Genomic DNA, 20,262 nt, shown 5'->3' with positions numbered 1-20,262 from the left:
TAAAACAATAAGCAAAAGACAAAGAATAGGTATTTGATCTTCCAAAGTCCATGACAAATCCAATGAGGAAACCATGATCACCAAATCCAAGAGTAAACATACGTCCTTTTATTAAGATTAAAGGGGTGAATAATTATTAGAACCCTCTTCGATGTGCCCTTGATTATATTTCATGTGATTATATTTCATCTCCATAGGCAAACAGTTGAGACTTTTGGAGGATAATCTCTGTTAGTCTTCTGGATATGCGAGGCCAAGAAAAAATGAGAAACAGAGAGTCAAAGAGAAGTGGGGGGGGAAAAAGAGCAGTGAATAAGATGGCAGAAAACAAATATATTTATTTGGTTGTGTCCAGCCTACTACTAGTCTGGTATATCAGATTTCTATCCCACATTATTTTCATGACCAATTCAAGCTGACAAACATACATAATACTTTCCTTCTCCTATTGTCCCCACAATAACAACCTTGTGGGGTATTCTGGTCTGAAAGAAAAGTAACTGCCCTAAAGTCATCCAGCCAGCTTTCATGCTTGAGTCAGGACCGGCACATGCCCCACAGATATCCTCATCCACCCACTACATTTGGGTCCCTACAGTTGGTTCGGAAAGGAATGTAACCCTCCCACAATAAAACAATATGGCCTATTCCACATTAAAAAGACAAAGAGTGAAGACAATGTATAGCTGAATTAGAGTATACACTCTTCCAGTCCAGCATTTTCAGTCCTTTCCAGAAATAGCAGGCCTTGGAAAAAGTACCAATAGGACCTGTGGCCTAATACTGGAGATAATACATTAGATCTACTCTTTGACAGCCTGATATTCCACAAGCTATGGACTCAAGAAATATATTCATTCTTAACCAGGTTAATGCAGTGAATGCAGCCAATGAGTTCGCTTGTATTATTCCATGAGTAACTAACTTGTACATTCACATGACCAATAAATAAATAAATAAAAACTCAGCCAAGGTAAAAGTTGCAGCTAAACAGGTGCTAGATATAGAAGTGATCTTCTCAAGCAAATTGTGTCATTGTTGTTAACAAAAGTAACTAGTGACAAGAGATAGAGAGGGGCAAGGCTGGCCCTCTTCTATTTTTCTTTTCTCACTATTACCTGTCAAGGAAAAGTGAGCAAAAAATTGCTCACATGAGAGGTCTTGGCATTCCTCCACTCTACTAGTAGCCTTGGATGGATGCCCACAATTTAAACCTCAGAAATTTCCTACATAGAGGGTTTTTACAAACCTATCAAAGCTTGAGTTGAAATCTTACTCCCTGAAGGCTATCATTAAATTCAGAAAGGGTTCTGGTGTCCTTTTCACATTATGCTTGCTTGATTTTCAGGAAAAGATTAAAATCCAGTTATTGTCCTTAAAGCTCTATCATTCCTCACATGCTCAAAGGCACTCTTTTCCTATCGTTTTACACCAGTTGCTGCTCGAAGATGGGTGCTGGAAAATATTTGGTTTCGCTCCACTTTTCTCTTTCACAGCACCCGATTACTCCCACCATCTCCTCCCCTACGTCACCCTTCCCTCCCCTCCACCCCCATTTCGTTTCTATCCCTCCAGGCGCTGGTGTCAACAGAAGAGCGAGCGAGAGACCGCGGGGGAGAGAAATGGAGGCGGGCTGCCAAGGGATGCACGCAGGGCTGGGACAAGGTGCTCCCCTCCCCTCGGCTTCGTCAGACCCAGAAAGAAGCGAATCTCGTGCCACCGAGCGGGACTGGCGGTGGTCGCTCCTCGTGAGTTGAAGCAGCTGGGGAGGCGGCGCGGCCAAAGAGGAGGAGACGACCCTGGGCGGGCGATCGCCGCCCCTCCTTTACCCACCACCGACACTGCCGCCGACCTGACTGGGTTGCCATCACTGCAGCAGGGGGCTGCCATCGCCATCGCTTCTTCATCCTCCGTTCCTCGCTCTTTCTGGAGCTCTCGGGTCGCGTCGCCGTCCAGCTGCCCCGGCAACTGCAGGCGGGCGAGTGCACGATGCGGGCGGTCCTTGCCCTGCTTGCTCTGATCGGTAGCCTGCTCCTCTTCCTGTGCTTGGCGCGGCTCCCGGCCGGGAGCGCCGGGGGCGCAAGGTAGGCGGAGGAGACCCGGACCTTCCACGGGGGAGGCGTGGCTTAGGCAGAGTTCGTGGGGCACAGATGGCAAATGGGGGAGCCCCTATGCTGGATCGGGTGTACGTAGGACAAGGTCCCGCGGCGGCTACAAGAAGGATTAGCCACTGGGTAAGCGCGTGCTGGGGCTCTTGCTGACGGCTCCTCTCGCTGGATACTGTAGGATAACTTTGGTCTCTTTTGCTTGCTTCCTTGCTTGCCAGTACCTGGGACATGGAGGGCAGAGCTGCGACGGACTACACCCCCAGAGTGATGAGGTACCTCCGGTCCCCCACGAATGTCCACCTGGTCGCTCCGGTGGCTCCCAACAGGTAAAGATGGTGAGGGGGTTGCTATGTTGGGAATACATCTCTGCGTTATTTTGGACCAGAAAGGGTCACTGCATACATCAAACTGCGCTGAGTCTGAGGAGCATCTCAAAAGCTCTCAGCAGTTTGTCACTTTGGGTTGGGCAGTAATGTAAGGAATTAGTCCACAGGAAGCTAAAATGCCTCCCTCACCCTTCTTCTAAATGGCTGATTCAATTATTTCCTAAAGTTCAGTTGTCTATTAGTGCAATAATCTTTCATTTCAGTAATAGTTGGGCAAACATGTCTCATGCTCCACTTACAGTACTTTTAAAACTTTGTGTAAGTGTGCGAGACTATATACAGAACATATATTTCAAATCTCTTGAAATAAATCCCAGAGTTTCAGTAAATGTTATCTTAATACAACAGCAAAAAAACAACACTAATTTGTAAAACTGGAAAAATAGTATGCCTTGCCTTGGACTTGTCTTAGTTCCACATTAAAACTAATAGAATAATAATATTTCAGAAATAGTTTGGAAAATTATTTACTTCACACCCATTTCTGTTTCTTTCTAGGTTTCTTGAATTTTATCTCTTATTTTGTCTCCAGTCCTTTTTTTATGAGCTACTAGATGTTTTTTTAATGTGTGTGTGTGTGTGTGTGTGTGTGTGTGTGTGTGTAGAGTAAGATTTTTCCTGTGATTAATACCATCATTATTTAAAGAGATGAAAAATTTTCAAAAGAAAAGAAATTCATAGTTAAGCTCTTTGGCATCATATTTACTAGTGCACATATATCATTTGTTACACTAGCTTCTTATAAACCTCAGATTCTCACAGAGAATTATTGAAATATATCATTATATTCACACAATAAGCATGCAGCACAAAAAACTAAGTTGGAATTCAAATCAAATGTCGGTTGAATAAAGTTTGCAATTACTGTGCTTTAAAAAAACAATGACTGTTGTGTTCAGCCAAAGCAATGGCCAAAAGAGATGGTTTACAGAGACAGAGAGAATGGGAAGTAGAAAGCAAGCTTCCTGTTTATTTTCTGTTCTCTGTAAACAAAAGGATACCTCTGGAAAAAGCGCTCCTGTTATTTACTTTCAGAAAATCTCTTTGAGTTGACAGATTGGTTGATGCCAGTGAAAAACAGTAAGCACCAATGCCCTTCTTATGTTTACCAGGTTTCTCATTCTATTGCATTTGAAAATAGATTATTTTAGGAAGCAGGTAAGTATGGGGTAGGGACAAGGAATGAGACACCTCAGTTCAAGTCCATCCCCTCAATTATGGATGATCATCTGTTGGCTCTTGGTCTCTTTCAGTTCAACACCTCAGAGGTTTATTGTGGTAAGAGAAAAAGTAGGACAGAACACTATGCACCCTTGAGCTCTTTCATTAAAAGTGGGGCATCGATCAAATCAGCCAATCAATATCATAATGCAAACCACTGGTCTTTTCCATTTATTTATTGGAATGCCTTTAGACTCTTAAAAGATATCTTTTTATCCCCTGGAAAGATAGTGCATCCTAATAAGTTCATTTACCTCTTGAAAATTTAATGTTTTTGTTCGGGATAATAGATCTGGTTGCATATCTGCAGAGAAGTACAAGAAGATGTATAAAATTTAACTCTTTGCTGTTTTCATGTCGAAGTTGTCTGAGTTTCCAGCTTCAATTTGACAGTTCTTTGGCCCTTCCCATTTTAAATAGGCACATTTCCATGGTAACCCTTTGGGAATGGAGCAGCCCACATCTGCTCCCAGTGTATCAAATGTATCCTGTTCCACTGTTGTGTGATGTATCTATATGAAATCAATTGTCACGTAGGAAGCACATATTATTTTAAGATCATTTATTGCTTGTTGTATTGCAATGCTTTACAAATATAAATTTAAACATGTAATATAAACATTTACTATGAGCCAAAAAATTGAGATGCTCCAAGAAGTCCACAAAGGCATACAGAAAATTTATAACATTTTATTATTATCTAACAGTCGTCTGGATTTTTGTAGTCCAGATTTGATAGCCCTACATTTAAAACACACACACACACACACACACACACACACACACACTATTGTTCATACAGGCATTTTCCTGGTAGATTTATAAATGTTAAACCACTGCTATGGATGGTTCAGTAGAAATTATCTTGTCTAAGAGGATGTGCTCCATTCCTTGATTCCAAGAAATTGCAAAATAAGATCTAAAGAGGGAACAATAGGTTAACTATATTTAATTTGCAAAAATCCTGACAGCCTCTAGATGCCAGCAAAGATGTACAGATATAAATATATACATTGCAGTGCAGATGTGGTAGCCCTAAGTAGAACAGTGCTATACAATAAGCTGCAGAGGATTGCAAGCTGCATCTCCAACATCATAAAGAAAGGAGAAAATTTTGAGTTTGGTGGAAGGTTGAGATAAATAATAAATTTAGAAGTTAACAGCAAAAACCAAGCAAAAGAAACAAATATACCAACACAGCATAGCATCCTGTCATTGATAATTGATTTAGCTTAGTTTGGATTTCTCAAACATTGGTAGTGAGAGTTCTGAAGTTAGGCTCGGGCTGCAAAATGGGGAGCTATGAAAATCTCTCTCTCTCTCTCTCTCTCTCTCTCTGTGTGTGTGTGTGTGTGTGTGTGTGTGTGTGTGTGTGTCCCATTGACTGCACATCCCGACTGACCCAGCAACCAACTGCATCCAACTCTGCAGATGTCTGAGAAAAAATTACAGAGCTATAACTAGAATAACTAGAATTTTTGTAAGGAGTTATGATATGGACCCAAATTTAGTAATGCTTAGAGGAAGTTTGCTGAAAATACTGAAATGAGACAAGTTAGTTATTACTAACTTAAATCAATTTAAGATGTTGATTTTAATATGCTTACTCTAAGCACAGCAATGGTTAGAGTAGATCTTTCCATTATGATTTTGAGAAATTACAAAGACAAATGGAAGCTTCGGATATTACTTACATCAAATAATATTTGTATTATTTCAAGTTTTCATTCATGAAGGCTTGCAGAGATAAAAAAAGAAAAAAGCCTTTAAGAAAGTAAGAAGGAAATACTGAATTCTCATGTTGTGATAAATCACAATGTCTTTAATTTATCTTCAGTTGCTTATTGAACGAAATGATTAACTCAAAACATGGAATTAAGCCCACACAAAATAATTTACATTTATAATATCTGATGCAAATATTTTGTAAATAGCTTTTCAAATTATTTTTAAGATTTTTGTTTTAAATGTTAAAGGATAGGAATTTAAATTGCTTGATTTGTACTGTCTAGAAATTTTTAAATATTGATGATACTGTACTTATGTGTTTCAAAATTAAAACCATACTTAAGCAGTAAAAAAAATAACAATAATTTACATTCTGGCTTAGGACAATTAGGTAAAAACACAAAAGTATATTTCACTTTGCTAAAACTACTTATATGATAAAACAGTTTTTTGTCTGTGCCTCTGTGCTTGCCTGATACTGTTTTGTTCTGCCAAAGTATTTTTATGATCCAGAGCACTGATATTTTTATAATCTGTCTGACTGTCTCTCTGTTTCATTGTGGAATGCAGTGATTAGGTTTCACACCATGGCTGAACAGTGCTAATTACTTTATAGATTTGACTACCATCTCTTAACTGTTGTTTTCTTGTCCTTTTGCTTGGCTTTTAACTCTGGTCACAATATTAGGAAGCAGAAAAATAGAATAACAGAATTGGAAGCAGAATAATAGAATAACAGAATTGAAGCTCCTGTATTATTCAGGACAAATGGCTATCCAATCTCTTCTTAAAAACTTCCAGTGATGGAACAACCACAATACCAGGAGGCAAACTGTTTTACTGATTAATTGTTCTCATTGTCAGGAAATTTCTCCTTAATTCTAGGTTGGATGTCTCTTTAATAACCTTCTATCTGTTACTTCTTGTCCTACCCTCAGGAAAACACTTTTCTCAAGCCACAACAGCTGCCTTCGTTATCAACTTTTACCAAGTCAAGGGCCGACTTTTAGACCACATCAACAGCCAAACATTCCTTACTGTGATTATTGAAACATTATTTTTCAATGCCAGTTTCTTTAATGTTGTAGGAGCCTGCTCTCAGCCAAGTGGTAGTGAGATACAGTATTAGCTGAAGGGAGGTGGAAAGGAAGCTGTTTTCAGGGATGAAACAGATTACATCAATATATTGGGCTATATTCAACTAAAATTCATGGCTGATTATTGTAAAAGGTTGTGTGCAATTCAGCCCTTATTTCTCAAAGGGTTTAGAGATATCCCTTCTTCCAAGTGCTTTGTGAGTTTCTTTGTTTATTCTTGGTAGCTCCCCTACAGGATTCAGTATTGACGTGCAAATCCTGGGAGGAAGTGGGAAGATGTCATTTTGACAAATTTTTAGCAAAACACTCCAAGCTGCTTCATAGGATAATGTGCGTCCTTTCCATGCTTTGGAGAAGTGCAAAATGAAATGGCCACATGGGTTTGCTTCTCCTGGTTTGCTTCCTTTCTTTATGCCCTCCTGTGGCCAGAAGCAGACTCCACAGAGGTTAGAAAAGCTATAGAGATTTCTGTGGAGTGCAGCATCTACAGAAAAGACACCTATAATTATCCCAGCAGTTGGATGGAAGCTTCTGTGTTACACATAGAGCGCTTATGGAAGAGTTGAAGAAGATGGACTATGTGAGCTGCATTTCACCTTTACCTCAAAGAACATAACATCCCTGGGGTATGAAGCTTTTTGCCAGGCTGTATTTAAGTTGCCTACCAGAGACCCAGTGCTTACAGCCATTGTAATGGTTTCTCTCTACTGCATTGCAACCCTCTTGCTGAGGCAACAAATATCACAAGGAGTTGTTTTTCAGCTTGGCAATTTTAATTTTCAAGAGCTTCAACTCTCAGAGTTCCCAAGCCAGCATATATGAACTCATTTGTTGCTGTGTAGAATAACTAAATTGCTATTTATTTGGCTTTTTTATAGGAGCAGAATGAATGAAGAATAAATGGAGAGATTGGGAGAAGGAGGGGGAGAGAAAAGGAGAGAGAGGGAGAGAGAGAGAGAATGAAAACGAGAATATTTGGAGAAAGAAAAAATATTTAGAATAAAAACTTAAACCCAGGGTCACAGTGCCACATACAATTAGCTGGATACCCAAATTACAGGGAAAAAGAATCAGCTGATACAAAGATTAGAGCAAAGCAGGGTGTCTAAGTATTTGCTTTAACTATAAATAACCACTGATTTTGGGTAAATTAATTTGTTCTAATAACTGCTCCAATTATTAGGACAAATTAATAGTTAGGATGGTGGTACCTGAAGTTGCTTTGTTTTACTAAAGTTTTCTGCTTTTTACTATTCCTCCAAATACAACTTGAATTATCTGTTTTTAATGGCAGCATCAAGCTTTTGCAATTCTAGTGCAACTTCACTTCAGGTAGCTGTAAGAAGGAACCATTGATTTATAAGCAATTGCATTTTGACACATTAATTCTGAATGTTTTATGCTGGGCAGTTTGTACTATTTAATACAGGTAACCTAGATTAGGGTGCTATTTTACTTTAGAACTGTTCTAGGGACAACTGCCTAGCATAAGTTGTCCAGCATAAAACATTCAGAATTAATGTATCAGCATGTAATTGCTTATAAATCAATGCTTCCTTCTTAAAGCTACCCTGGAGTGAAGTTGTACTAGAATTGCAAAAACTTAATGCTGCCATTAAAAACAGATAAGATGCTGTGATTTTGTTTTTAAAAAATAGGATTTTGAGAACACTTTAAAAAACATTTTATATTTATTGTAAAATATGTCAATACAATTTTGAAATGTATTTCTATTAGAGTTAAAGTGGGTGTTCTATTTCTTTTAATGTGTTTCTGATATACATTAGCATCTTTACAATGCACTTCAATAAAAAATAAAGTTTAAAAAATAAATTCTGCATTGCGTGGAAATTCAAAGTCATTCTTCTTCAGATTGAAATAGATCTCATTGGTATTTCTTGCTACTTTTATAATTTGAGCAGTTACTTATCTTTTCAGCAATTCATTGTGCTTTTGCAAAGAGTGTTTGTTCTTCTTTCAAATGGATTTTCCTTTTTATATAAACAGAGCAATTCTTAATACAGCCAGAGTGCAGAAATCTGAGCAAGCCTCCAAATGCAAGGATATATGGAGTAATAATTGGTCATCATCGATCAAGAAAAAAAGGTAAAGTGTCTGAATTCAGTTATAAATGTACTTGACTGGCAAGCAGCAATTTTACAATCCTGAACAGCTAAGTGTATAGTGTAGCAATTTTAGGTGTGAAAAATCCATTGGCATCTCTTATAGGAATTTGGCCAAGATCTTTTAGTCATTGAATTGACCAACATCTGGTTTAACATAAATATGGTTACATTAAGAAATTATTATAGCATCATACCCTACTATCATGGCACCTGCTGTCTAGACTGGCATCTCTCCAAAGTTTCACATGGCTCCAATTCCATTGCCCAGCAAATTAATTTTAATTATTGGTTCTTTCCCCAGGCCCTGGGGTAAGAAATTGTTTTTGGTGCCTTTTGGTTATCAGACTGGCTTTTTGTTTGTTGTTTGCTTTTATCATTTTTATCCAGCCTTACTTATAATTTAGTGTTTTGTATTAGCTGGGTTTTTTTTGTATCTGCTTTGAGTTGGTTGACTTGGGTAGCTCTATAAATTTGATGCCATCAAGTATATAAAATGACCAGAATTCTGATATGGAATATGTATTTTCCTATTCAGAGATATGTCCACTGGTGAATTATACTGTATATGTAGATACAAAGATGGAGGTTGGAATCGAGATAATATGCTTTGTACAAAAATACTGCTTATTGGCCAAGCAAGGATAGAGTCCAGATTGGTATGGAAATTGCCCCAATGACATTCCATGGAAAGTTTGGGCGCCTAAGTTATGTTGGACTATCAAATCATATTCCTTAGATTGCCCACAATGGCACCAACTGAGATCATTCTGGTGCATTGTAGACACTAAAACCAATGCCTTGATGCCATTATAAGAATAGAATAGAATAGAATAGAATGGAATGGAATGGAATGGAATGGAATGGAATGGAATGGAATGGAATGGAATGGAATGGAATTCTTTATTGGCCAAATGTGATTAGACACACAAGGAATTTGTCTTGGTGTAAATATTCTCAGTATACATAAAAGAAAAGATACATTTGTCAAGAGTCAAGAATCATAACATACAACACTTAAGATAGTCATAGGGTACAGTCAGCAATCAAATCATACTAGGAAACAGTCAATATAAATAAATCGTAAGGATACAAGCGACAAAGTTACAGTCCTACAATGACAAGTGAGAGGGGATAGATGATAAGGAGTGATGAGAAGGTTAATAGTAATAGTAATGTAGACTTTGTAATAGTTGAACAGTGTTGATGGAATTATTTGTTTAGCATAGTGATGGCTTTTGGGAAAAAACTGTTCTGCTGTGTCTAGTTGTTCTGGTGTGCAGTGCTCTATAGCATCGTTTTGAGGGAAGAAGTTGAAACAGTTTATGTCCAGGATGTGAGGGGTCTGTAGATATTTTCACAGCCCTCTTTTTGACTCATGCAGTATACAGGTCCTCGATTGAAGGCATGTGGGTAGTAATTATTTTTTCTGTAGTCCTAATTATCCTCTGAAGTCTGTCTCTGTCCTGTTGGGTTGCAGAACCAAACCAGACAGTTATAGAAGTGCAAATGACATTCAATAATTCCTCTATAGAACTGTATCAGCAGCTCCTTGGGCAATTTGAGCTTTCTGAGTTGGTGCAGAAAGAACATTCTTTGTTGTGCTTTTTTGATGTTAGGTGTCCATTTTAGGTCATGTGATATAGTAGAAATTTGAAGGTCTCTACTGTTGATATTGTGTTGCCTAGTGTTGTAAGAAGTGGTAGTATGAGAGGGTTTCTTCCAAAGTCTATCACCATTTCTACAGTTTTGAGTGTGTTCAGTTCCTGATTGTTCCGGTTACACCACAAGGCAAATTGTATAACCTCCTGTCTGTATGCAGATTCGTCATTGTCTCAGATAAGACCAATCATTGTTGTGTCATCAGCAAACTTCAGTATTTTAACAGATGGATCATTTGAGTTGCAGTCATTGGTATATAGGGAGAAGAGAAGTGGAGAAAGCACACAGCCTTGGGGCACCCTGTGCTGATTGTACAGGTATCAGATGTGATTCTGCCTAGCTTCACTTGCTGCTTCCTGTCTGTTAGGAAGCTTATGATCCACTTACAAGTGTGTTCAGGTACCGATAGTTGGTTTAATATACTTAGAAGAGTGTCTGGATTGATGGTATTGAATGCTGAACTGAAGTCTACAAAGAGAACCCTTGCGTAAGTATTTGGAGATTCAAGGTGTTGTAATGCAGAGCAATGTTAACAGCATCATCTGTCAATCTATTTGCTTGGTATGCAAACTGCATGGGATCTAACAGCAGATCCATGATGGTTTTCAGGTGGGACAGCACAAGCCTTTCAAAGATTTTCATAACTACCGATGTTAGAGCAACTGGTCTGTAGTCATTCAGTTCCTTGATGGAGGGCTTCTTTGGCACTGGGATGATGGTAGAACGTTTGAAGGAGGAAGGAACATAGTACAGCTCTAGTAATCTATTGAAGATTCGATGAAAATGGCGGCCAATTGGTCAGCACAGACTTTTAAGCAAGAAGGGGTTATTTTGTCTGGCCCTAGTGCTTTTCTGGCTTCTGTCTGTGTAATAGATCTTGCACTTCTTTTTCTGTGATCACCAGAGGTTGTGAACCCAATGGATTGGGGCCAGTTGTAGGAGGCCCCACACATTGTTGGTGTGTTTGAGGTGTGAGTTGTGGAGAGAGATGGCTGTAGTTTTTTTTCAAACCTGCAGTAAAACACATTCAGGTCATCTGCTAGTTGTTGATTTCCTTCTGCCTGGGAAGGAGGTTTGCTGAAGCCAGTGATATTTTTAAGAGTTTTCCACATGTTTGCTGGTTCATTTGTTGAGAACTGATTCTTTAACTTTTCAGAGTAGCTTCTTTTTGCTGCTCTGATCTCTCTTGTTAATATGTTTCTGGCCTGGTTGTTTAGCATTCTGTCACCTTTTCCGTAGGCTCCCTCTTTGGAATGACGTAGCTGCTTAAGTTTAGCTGTGAACCAAGGTTTATTGTTACTATATATTTGCAGGTTCCTTGTTGGTACACATAAGTCTTCGCAGAAGCTGACATATGATGTTACAGTATCTGTGAGCTCATCTAGGTCTGCAGAAGCATCTTCAAAAACATTCCAATCAGGGCAATCAAGGCAGGCCTGGAGTTTCAGCTTTTCCTCACCCAACCAAGTCTTGGGTTTAATTGTTGGTTGCATGGTTTTAAGTCTTTGTAAGAAAACTTTATCTATATTACATACAGTACATGCATGTACTAAAAGCTGGGTTTAGGACTAACCAATCCAGGAGCTTGAATCTACCAGCAAGTTGAAAAGGTCTAGTTGCTACAGATTATCTTTTCATGTGCCTGAGGCTGTGATGTTTTGAGACAACCTTGTTCCGTGTGATGCCCTCCAAATATGTTGTTTTTCTGAATCCAGAAGATGAAGATTTGGACATGCTGCTTGAAATTCTGGGAACTGTGGGGTACAATGAAGGCATATTTAAGGGGAATATCGATAGCTTATATAGCAAATAGAAACAAGGAAAGAGAGAGAAAGCAGAAAGCCCTAACAAAAAGGATAGAGAAATTGGAAAATAAGCAAATGGAAACCCTGGGAGATGAGTATATCAGAAACGAACTAGCATTAGTTAAACATGAGATGAACATTTTAGATCAAGAGGAACTAATTAAAAAATTATTATTTACAAAACAAAATTATTTTGAACATGCAAACAAACCCAGAAGGTGGCAGGCATATAAATTAAGAAAAGAAAAACAGAAAAGAATGATATACCAATTACAGGATAAAAATGGAATAACAGAGACAGATCAGGAGAAAAAAAAGGAAATTGTAAGAGAATACTTCAAAGATCTTTACAAGCAGTTGACTTAAATAAAATAGAAGAATATTTGAAAGAAGGAACTCTCTATCCAATATCAGAGGACATAAAGGAGATGTTGAATAAAGAAATAACTTTAGATGAGCTAAAGGTGGCGATTCAAAAACAAAAAAGAAATAAAATGCTAGGCCCAGATGGGTTACCAAATGAGCTATACAAAGAAATAAGTGATATATTAGAGATAATGTTATTAGAGGTTTGCAATGGGGTATTACTGGATGCTAAAATACCAGAATCTTAGAAGGAAGCATACATAACATTGATTCCAAAAGAGGGCACAGATGCCAATCAAACAAAGAATCATAGACCAATATATGGTCTATGATTCAGATTACAAAATTTTTATAGCAGCAATGGTGGAAAGATTAAAGAAAATACTGAGTAATAAAATTCACCCAGATCAAAATGGATTTCTTCCCACAAGGCAGATCAAATATAACATAAGAACAATAATAGATATATTGGAATATTATGAAAAACCTCCAGGAAGCCAAATGGCTTTGGTCTTCCTGGATGCACAAAAGGCCTTTGATAACTTAAATTGGGACTTTATAAAAAAAGCAGATTAATTTGGTGGATTTTGGAGATAATTTCGTAAAAATGTTGAATGCAATCTATGCCACACAAAAGGCCAATGTATTATTAAACGGTGAAATCATTGGAGATAAGGAAGGGGGTCAAACAGGGATGTCCGCTTTCACCTCTGCTCTTTATAACTATTTTGGAAACTTTGCTAGATAGAATTAGATTAAATAAGGAAATTAAAGGAATTAAAATTAAAAATCAAGAATATAAATTACAAGCCTTCGCAGATGATATGGTCTTTGTCATAGAAGATCCAATAGGCTCAGGACCAGCTCTACTAAATGAAATAGATAAATTCAGGAAATTAGCAGGATTAAAAATCAATAAGGAAAAAACCAAAATGCTAGTTAAAACATAGTAAACAAAAAAAAAATTGGAAGACAAGGTGGGATTACAAATTGTAAATAAAATTAAATATTTAGGAATCTGGTTAAGAGCTAGAACATTAAATCTATGAGAGGATAATTATACTAAATTGCTGAAACAGATTGAAAAGGACTTGGAAAATTGGAATAAGATACAAATTTCATTATTACGTAGAATAGCAACAATCAAAATGAATGTTCTACCTAAAATATTATATTTATTTCAGATAATTCCAATATTACTGGGCAATTTTTTTAAAAAAAGATTTAGATAAAATTGTGATGAAATTTATCTGGGCAAAGAAGAAAACAAGGATAAAAAAAACTTGTTTACAAGATAATAAAAGCAGAGGTGGATTTGGACTACCTGCCTGGGAGACATACTATAGAGCAGCGGCATTAGTGTGGATAAAAGATTGGATTGATTTAAGGAATAACAGGATTTTACAATTGGAGGGACATGATTTACAGCTAGGCTGGCATGCATTTCTATGGAACCGAATAGTAAAAACAATTTATATTTTATTAGACATGTATTCCGAAAATCTTTAATTAAAGTTTGGACTGATATAAAAAAGAATCATTATACTAAAATCCCGAGGTGATTCTCAACGATGGAGGCAATGTTTCATTTAAACACGATGGACATCAGTAAAAAACTTAAATATTACCAAATATTAGATAGCGAGGGAAGAATTAAAATGAAACAGGAACTAGAATCACAAGAGATAGCTATTGATAATTGGACATAGTTTCAAATAAAATTGAGATACAATAAAGACATAAAGGAATAGGGAATTGAGGTAAAAATACATATTTGGATAAAATACTTTTAAACCCTGAGAAAAGTTCAATTTCCAAATTATATAATTATTTATTAGAATATGAAATGGCTGAGAAAATTGTGAAAGGTCCCATGTTGGCTTGGGAAAAAAACTTTGGTTATAGTATTGATCTGGATGACTGGGAAGAAATCTGGCAGAAAAACCTGACACTAACCAAATTAGTAGCACACAAGGAGAATTTATACAAAATGATGTATAGATGGCAGCTGGCACCCTCTAGATTGGCCAAAATATTTCCGACAGCCAATCCTTGCTGTTGGAAATGTAAAGGGAAATTTGGTACATACTTCCATTCATGGTGGAGTTGTCCTGAGATAAAGAAATATTGGCTAAAAATAAAAATGTGGATAGAAGAAATTATAGAGAGTGGGCTGGAGTGGAAACCGGAATTATTTTTGTTGGGAATGATCAAAGGGGACTACTCTGCTAAAGTAAAATATCTGACCATCCATTTATTAACTGCAGCACATATCTCACTAGCACAATATTGGAAAAACCCAAATGTACCACCGATACAGGTTGTTATTCAGAAAACATATTTGTGTGTCCAACTGGAGAGGCTTACGCTTAAAATTAATGGGAAGGAGAATACAGATTATTACTGGATATGGGATAAATGGCATAAGAGGGTAGACAATAAAAGGGGAAACATGTAAATGAACCTAAGATACAAATTATATCCAGAGGTTTATAATATATTAAGTACATAAAAACAATTAAAGGTTTTAAACCTTTTCTCTGTTACTACTATTATTGGTATTAGCCATTTATAATATTTTTTGTGTTTATTAGTTAAAAAACATGAATGTATTCATGATAGAAGAGTAGTTATAAGCCAATGTGAAAATAAATGGAGTATATTGTGAATTATTTAGCACTTAGGATATAATAATGTGTGAATATGTGACTAGTACTAGCCAATAATGATTTTAGGACTTACCAAATTCGACAACACGTGTAAAAAATTATGTGTTATTATTGTTTCTGTATTTTTGAAATTGTACATTTTTAAATTTGTAAATAAAATTGTTTTTAAAACTTTTTTTTTAAAAAAAAGAAATTCTGGGAACTGAAGTTCATTATATTCCCAAATTACAGATGGCTACTCTGAAGTCTGAATACATAGCTGATAGTTCACCAGCTCTCTGCCTTAACGGTCTATATATTTCTGATACTGTGGGACTTTTACTTATAGTTGAGGAAAAAGCATAATTGAACTTCATCTGTTTATTTAGTTTTAGAAGCTATATTTATGCTGTAATTTCATATAAAATACTCACTTGTGTTAATGCAGTGATGCATAACATCAAACAAGCTATCAGCTAATAGCCTTTTTTTTTTTTTTGCTATGGTTGAGTTTTCCTCCTTACATACTGATTTTTATATTACTGGTTTAAACAAGCTCAAATTTCCATAGCTTTATTTTTTTATATTTTAGAAAATATTTTATTTTATGTCTGTCTGTCTGTCTGTCTGTCTATCTATCTATCTATCTATCTATCTATCTATCTATCTATCTATCTATCATCATTTTTTCCATAAACAACTCAAGGCACACATACCAATACCCCTTCCCCCTCCTGTTTTCCCCACAGCAATTCCTTCTCCTTATGAAGTGAGTTGGGCTGAAAGAAGGATAACTGGCTCAGTGCCATTCAGTTGGTTTTCATGCCAAAGTTGGGACTCAGTCTCCTGTTTTCTAGGTCAGCACCTTAACTACACAAAAGTGATGTTTGTGTGATGCCTTTTATTGACGTTATTGCTTTTGTTAAAAAACCCCAAGAAAAACATACTTCCATTCAAGCTTTTTTGGTATTTTGATTTACAAATACTATTTCAATATCAGCAGTGTTTTGTTGAAGAATCTCCATGTCAAGGCATTCATACATAATATTTCAATGAATTTTTGTAACAAATAACCCAACACAGTTGATTATCACAGCCACCCAGCTATACAGTAATAGAGACTGGACCTCCAGGCCAGAAGAAGTCAGAACAACTGACTCAGCAGGGTCAGGCTTTGAGGCACACAAGTCAGGTTGAGTCAATAGCAGCCTGTCAAGCTGTTGGTTGCCATAATTCTTGGCAGCCATTACAGGAGATTTTAAATAGCTGTAAAATGGAATGCTTTTGGAGCCTATTTACATAGAAAAGCAGACAAACTTTAGCTATTTCTTATTCAAAGATTACGCACTTGCATTAATTTACATCTTTTGGTTTCATGCACCCTAGTGTGCTGATAATTCTAATGCAGTTTCAGAAAACTCTATTCTTAGAGTTATAGGTTTTTTATGAATTGACAGTAAACTTTCAAAGCAATAAGTAATTAACAATATCTCTTCACTGAACATTAGAATCTGATATCTTCTTTCTCATGTGCTGCTATCTGAAGTCAAGCAGTGATGTCCAACTAAGAGTTTCCTACAGATAATACTACTAGTTTGAAGGCAAAATGTATAGATGGGAAAACTGCATTTTAATATAATTTTGAGACCTCACATCAAAGAGGACAGAGAAAATGTGACAGAAAATGTCAAAGAATTAAAATAGGACAAGGATTATTAGTTATAATTTTTTAATTGGCAACTTCACTATGAAAGACTTGTTGCTCATTCTTCAGAAACCATAGTATCCTTCAGAATTATTTTCAGGGATTGCTTTAATACCATATATATACTGTGGAAACCAGTCTATATAGAGCATAGGATTTATTGTCTGTCACTTATACAATTGATTTAATATTTTGCTGGAGATTGTTTACATGACAGTCAGATTGGTATTTGCATGATCCTTAGGCAAATTGGTGCTTTTCAGAATTTTTGAGATATTTTTAGGTCCCTTGTAACTGACTATTCTCAGATGGGACTGGCATACAAAGGACATACTCAAGTATTAAGAATATAGAGAAGAGGCTTATTATAAGTAACTGCAGTACTTCCTCCCCCTCCAATAATATACTATAGTCTGTTCTGATTCCAGAAATCTTTCTTGATCACCTATAACCGTGATGGTGAACCCATGGTGAACCTATGGCACGCAGAGCCATTTGTGCGGGCATGCAAGCCTCAGCACTGTACATACGTGTGCCTCCCAGCTGATTTTTGGCCTGTTTGAGGCCATTTTCACCCTCCCGGAGACTTGAGGGAAGTCTCTGCAGCCGCAGGAAGCCGAAAAACAGGCCTTCCAGAAATACTGGAGGTGACGAAACAGGCCCGTTTTCAGCCTCCCAAGGCTCTAGAGGCTTCCTTCGAGTCTCTGGGAGGGCAAAAACTGCCTTCCCCAGGCTCCAGAGACCCCCTGGAGGCTGAAGAGGCTTCCCTCGAGCCTCCTGAGGCAGCTGAGGGGTCCCTCGAGCCTCTGGGAGGGCGAAAATGACTCAAACAGGCCAAAGATCAGCTGGGAGGTACGCACATGCATAGCACAAGTAAGGGGGCAGGGTGGGGTGTTGCATGTGCATGCATGGGGGGCGCATTGCATTGTGGGTGCCGGCATGTGTGCTATCACATGCACGCGCGCTTTCTGCACACCACAACAAAAACGTTCGCCATCACTGACCTATAATCTCACCAGAAGTGGTAGAATTCTATTTTATCACTTAGTTATCCATTTTAATACCCCAGAATTAAACCACTTATATTCCATGTGCTTTTGTAGTATCTATAGATCATTAAGGGAATTCCATTCCATCTCTACATAAGCATAAAGAATTAAGAATTTCTGAACATTACCATAATACTTTTCTGGATAAAGCTACATCTACTTTATGGATGAGACTAATTTTTATCTTTGCTTTATCAACGCAATGGTGGAATAGAATCATTAAAGAAAGGATGTGAAAAGAGTGGTAGAATGAAATGTGAATTTCAAAAATTAAAATAATTTTTATTTATTTTAAATAATTAAATAGAATTGTTAAATTGTCCTGCACTGAGTTGTCCTGCTGCAAGTTGGCCATGGTGAGTTGTTCTGTGACAAGTTGGCTATGGTGAGTTGGCTGAAATGAGTTGTGCCTGTGGCAAGTTGTTCCATTCTCCATCTCCGCATGGCAGTGTCTTTATATACAGTATTTCAATTTTGAATCAACATGTATATGCAATACCTTCCTCTACCCCCAAAAGTAGAAATCTACCAATTTCTTTTCCTATTTTTTCCTCTCTCTTAATGGATCCTTTATCTTGTCTTTCTCACGCTACGGACTACGTGATAGTTGGCTTTTGGCTAATTAGGCTTCCTGCTTTGGAAATAAATCTACTACACTTCGATATACTATATAACTTTGAAGCAAAGAACGTTTAGTGTCTTATCCACCATTCTTTCAAGTAATTTCTATCAATAATTATTTATTAACAAGTTATTGATTAGACAATGGTTCAATTAGATTGAATTAGTTTTCAGTTCAAGAAGCTGGAGGAATCAGAAGGCAACTGAGACTGTATTCTGACTCTGAAGCCTACGTGCTACTTCCAGAAACACCTAAGGAATTTTTTTTCCAATGCTAGGACCAGAGAAACGATTGCCAGTCCAGGAAATGGATTGGGAGCAGTATCATCTTGTTATATCTTAGGCCAGTCTATAAGGTAACTGCTTCTGGAAACTGTACTTGCTATGAATGAAAGCACCGTCCAGAGCATATACTTATTTCATAGGTCCAAGCTGTTTAGATTCTGAATTTCAAGCTTCAGAGCATTTTCCTTTCCATTATATTCTGAGCTAAAGTGTTTATTTAAGACTACACAAATCTTTTCAGGGCCTCATATCCCTAAGGCTGTTCATAAACCTTTTGCATCTACCATGATTTGTAGAGAATATGTAGAAATATCAGGTTCCTACTTAATGATTTTAAAAGAGTTCAGATTGTGGAATTCTCTGGAATTGAATGTTGCAGCTGCCATTTTCTATTATGTTGCCAGTTAATGACTTTTCTTTCGGAGCCGGAAAATTCTCATTTTCTTATCCCTAGTGAGTGAATGTCTTTAGGCAACAACTTCCCATTGTAAACTCACAGGAATTTCTCTAAATGAAATCATTGCCCCAAGTCACTTTTTCCTCTTCTGTTATATCAGCTTTATAGACTACTCCTTAATTTATAGAAATTTCTCCCCTTAAGCTTCAAGCTTCTAAGTAACATTATTTTTCTGTCATATGATGATAACCAGCATAACTAAAGGAATGGTTGAAAAGTTACTCTTATTCATTCTTTTTTCTCTGCTCTGCTGAATGATAGTCTGACTCTAAGATTCCCATAAAACAGAAAGCTTAAATAGTAAAATTAACAATATCAAAGAATTGGTTTCTACAGAAACATTTATTGAATGTTCAGTGTTTATTACACTGAAATGCTTATGTTAAGAGCATTTAAAATAAAATATTAATACTTTCTGTATTTCTGAAGTATACAAGCAAGAATAATGAATTATAAATTGGAAAAATTGGGGGGGGGGAATCTTTTTGCAAATTTTCTTTATCAGCTTATCACTATAATCAGATTGATCATAATAAAATATTATGATCATAATGAAAAACATGTTATGTTATTTGTGCCAAATATCTTGAAATATGTTAGGACTTCTTCCTTCCAAAATTGCCTTGTACCCTCATTTCTCATAGTTAGAACACTTGGGACTTCCAGTGGCGTTTCCGTCGAAGACGCACCAGAGACCACGTTTTTGCACGGCTTTGATCTGTGTTTACCTTGTTGGAAGGGTCCCTTCTGGAGGTGGAGGAAGAGGGGGACATTGCCAGCTGGGTCGAGGGGAGCTGCATCTCCCCTCCCTGGCTTGGTATTAACTCCCCTGGAAGACAGGGAGAAGCAGCAGTTTAATGGCTGCCCTGAAGATGGAAAGCTACCGGGACCTAAGTATGTGTTGGAGCGGTGAAGTGGTGAGCGATGTGTAACCAGATAAAAGAACTTGAATTTTTTAAAAAATCACCCTCAGAGGTAGAAAGAAAGAGCCCTCAGTTAAG

The 20,262-nt window shown here is 37.1% G+C and overlaps 1 protein-coding gene across 3 annotated transcripts in view; it reads left to right on the top strand.

The window, feature by feature from the left end:
* The first annotated feature begins 1,614 nt into the window (after nt 1-1,614).
* ST8SIA6 (ST8 alpha-N-acetyl-neuraminide alpha-2,8-sialyltransferase 6) overlaps nt 1,615-20,262 on the top strand; it is a 59,432-nt gene continuing 40,784 nt past the window's right edge. Inside the window, exons 1-3 of one of the 3 annotated variants that reach the window (XM_087918216.1) lie at nt 1,615-2,084; nt 2,327-2,434; nt 8,548-8,646. In XM_087918216.1, coding sequence (XP_087774342.1) covers nt 1,990-2,084; nt 2,327-2,434; nt 8,548-8,646 — 302 coding nt within the window. In that variant the 5' untranslated portion in view covers nt 1,615-1,989. The remainder of the gene's footprint in view (nt 2,085-2,326; nt 2,435-8,547; nt 8,647-20,262) is intronic. The other 2 variants (XM_087918215.1, XM_087918217.1) reach the window with 2 other exon arrangements.

The sequence above is a fragment of the Pseudonaja textilis genome, chromosome Z, assembly GCF_049901715.1.
Source record: "Pseudonaja textilis isolate UNSWEBS1 chromosome Z, rPseTex1.2, whole genome shotgun sequence".
Lineage (NCBI taxonomy): Eukaryota > Metazoa > Chordata > Lepidosauria > Squamata > Elapidae > Pseudonaja > Pseudonaja textilis.
This window is presented reverse-complemented; position numbering and strand designations above follow the sequence as displayed.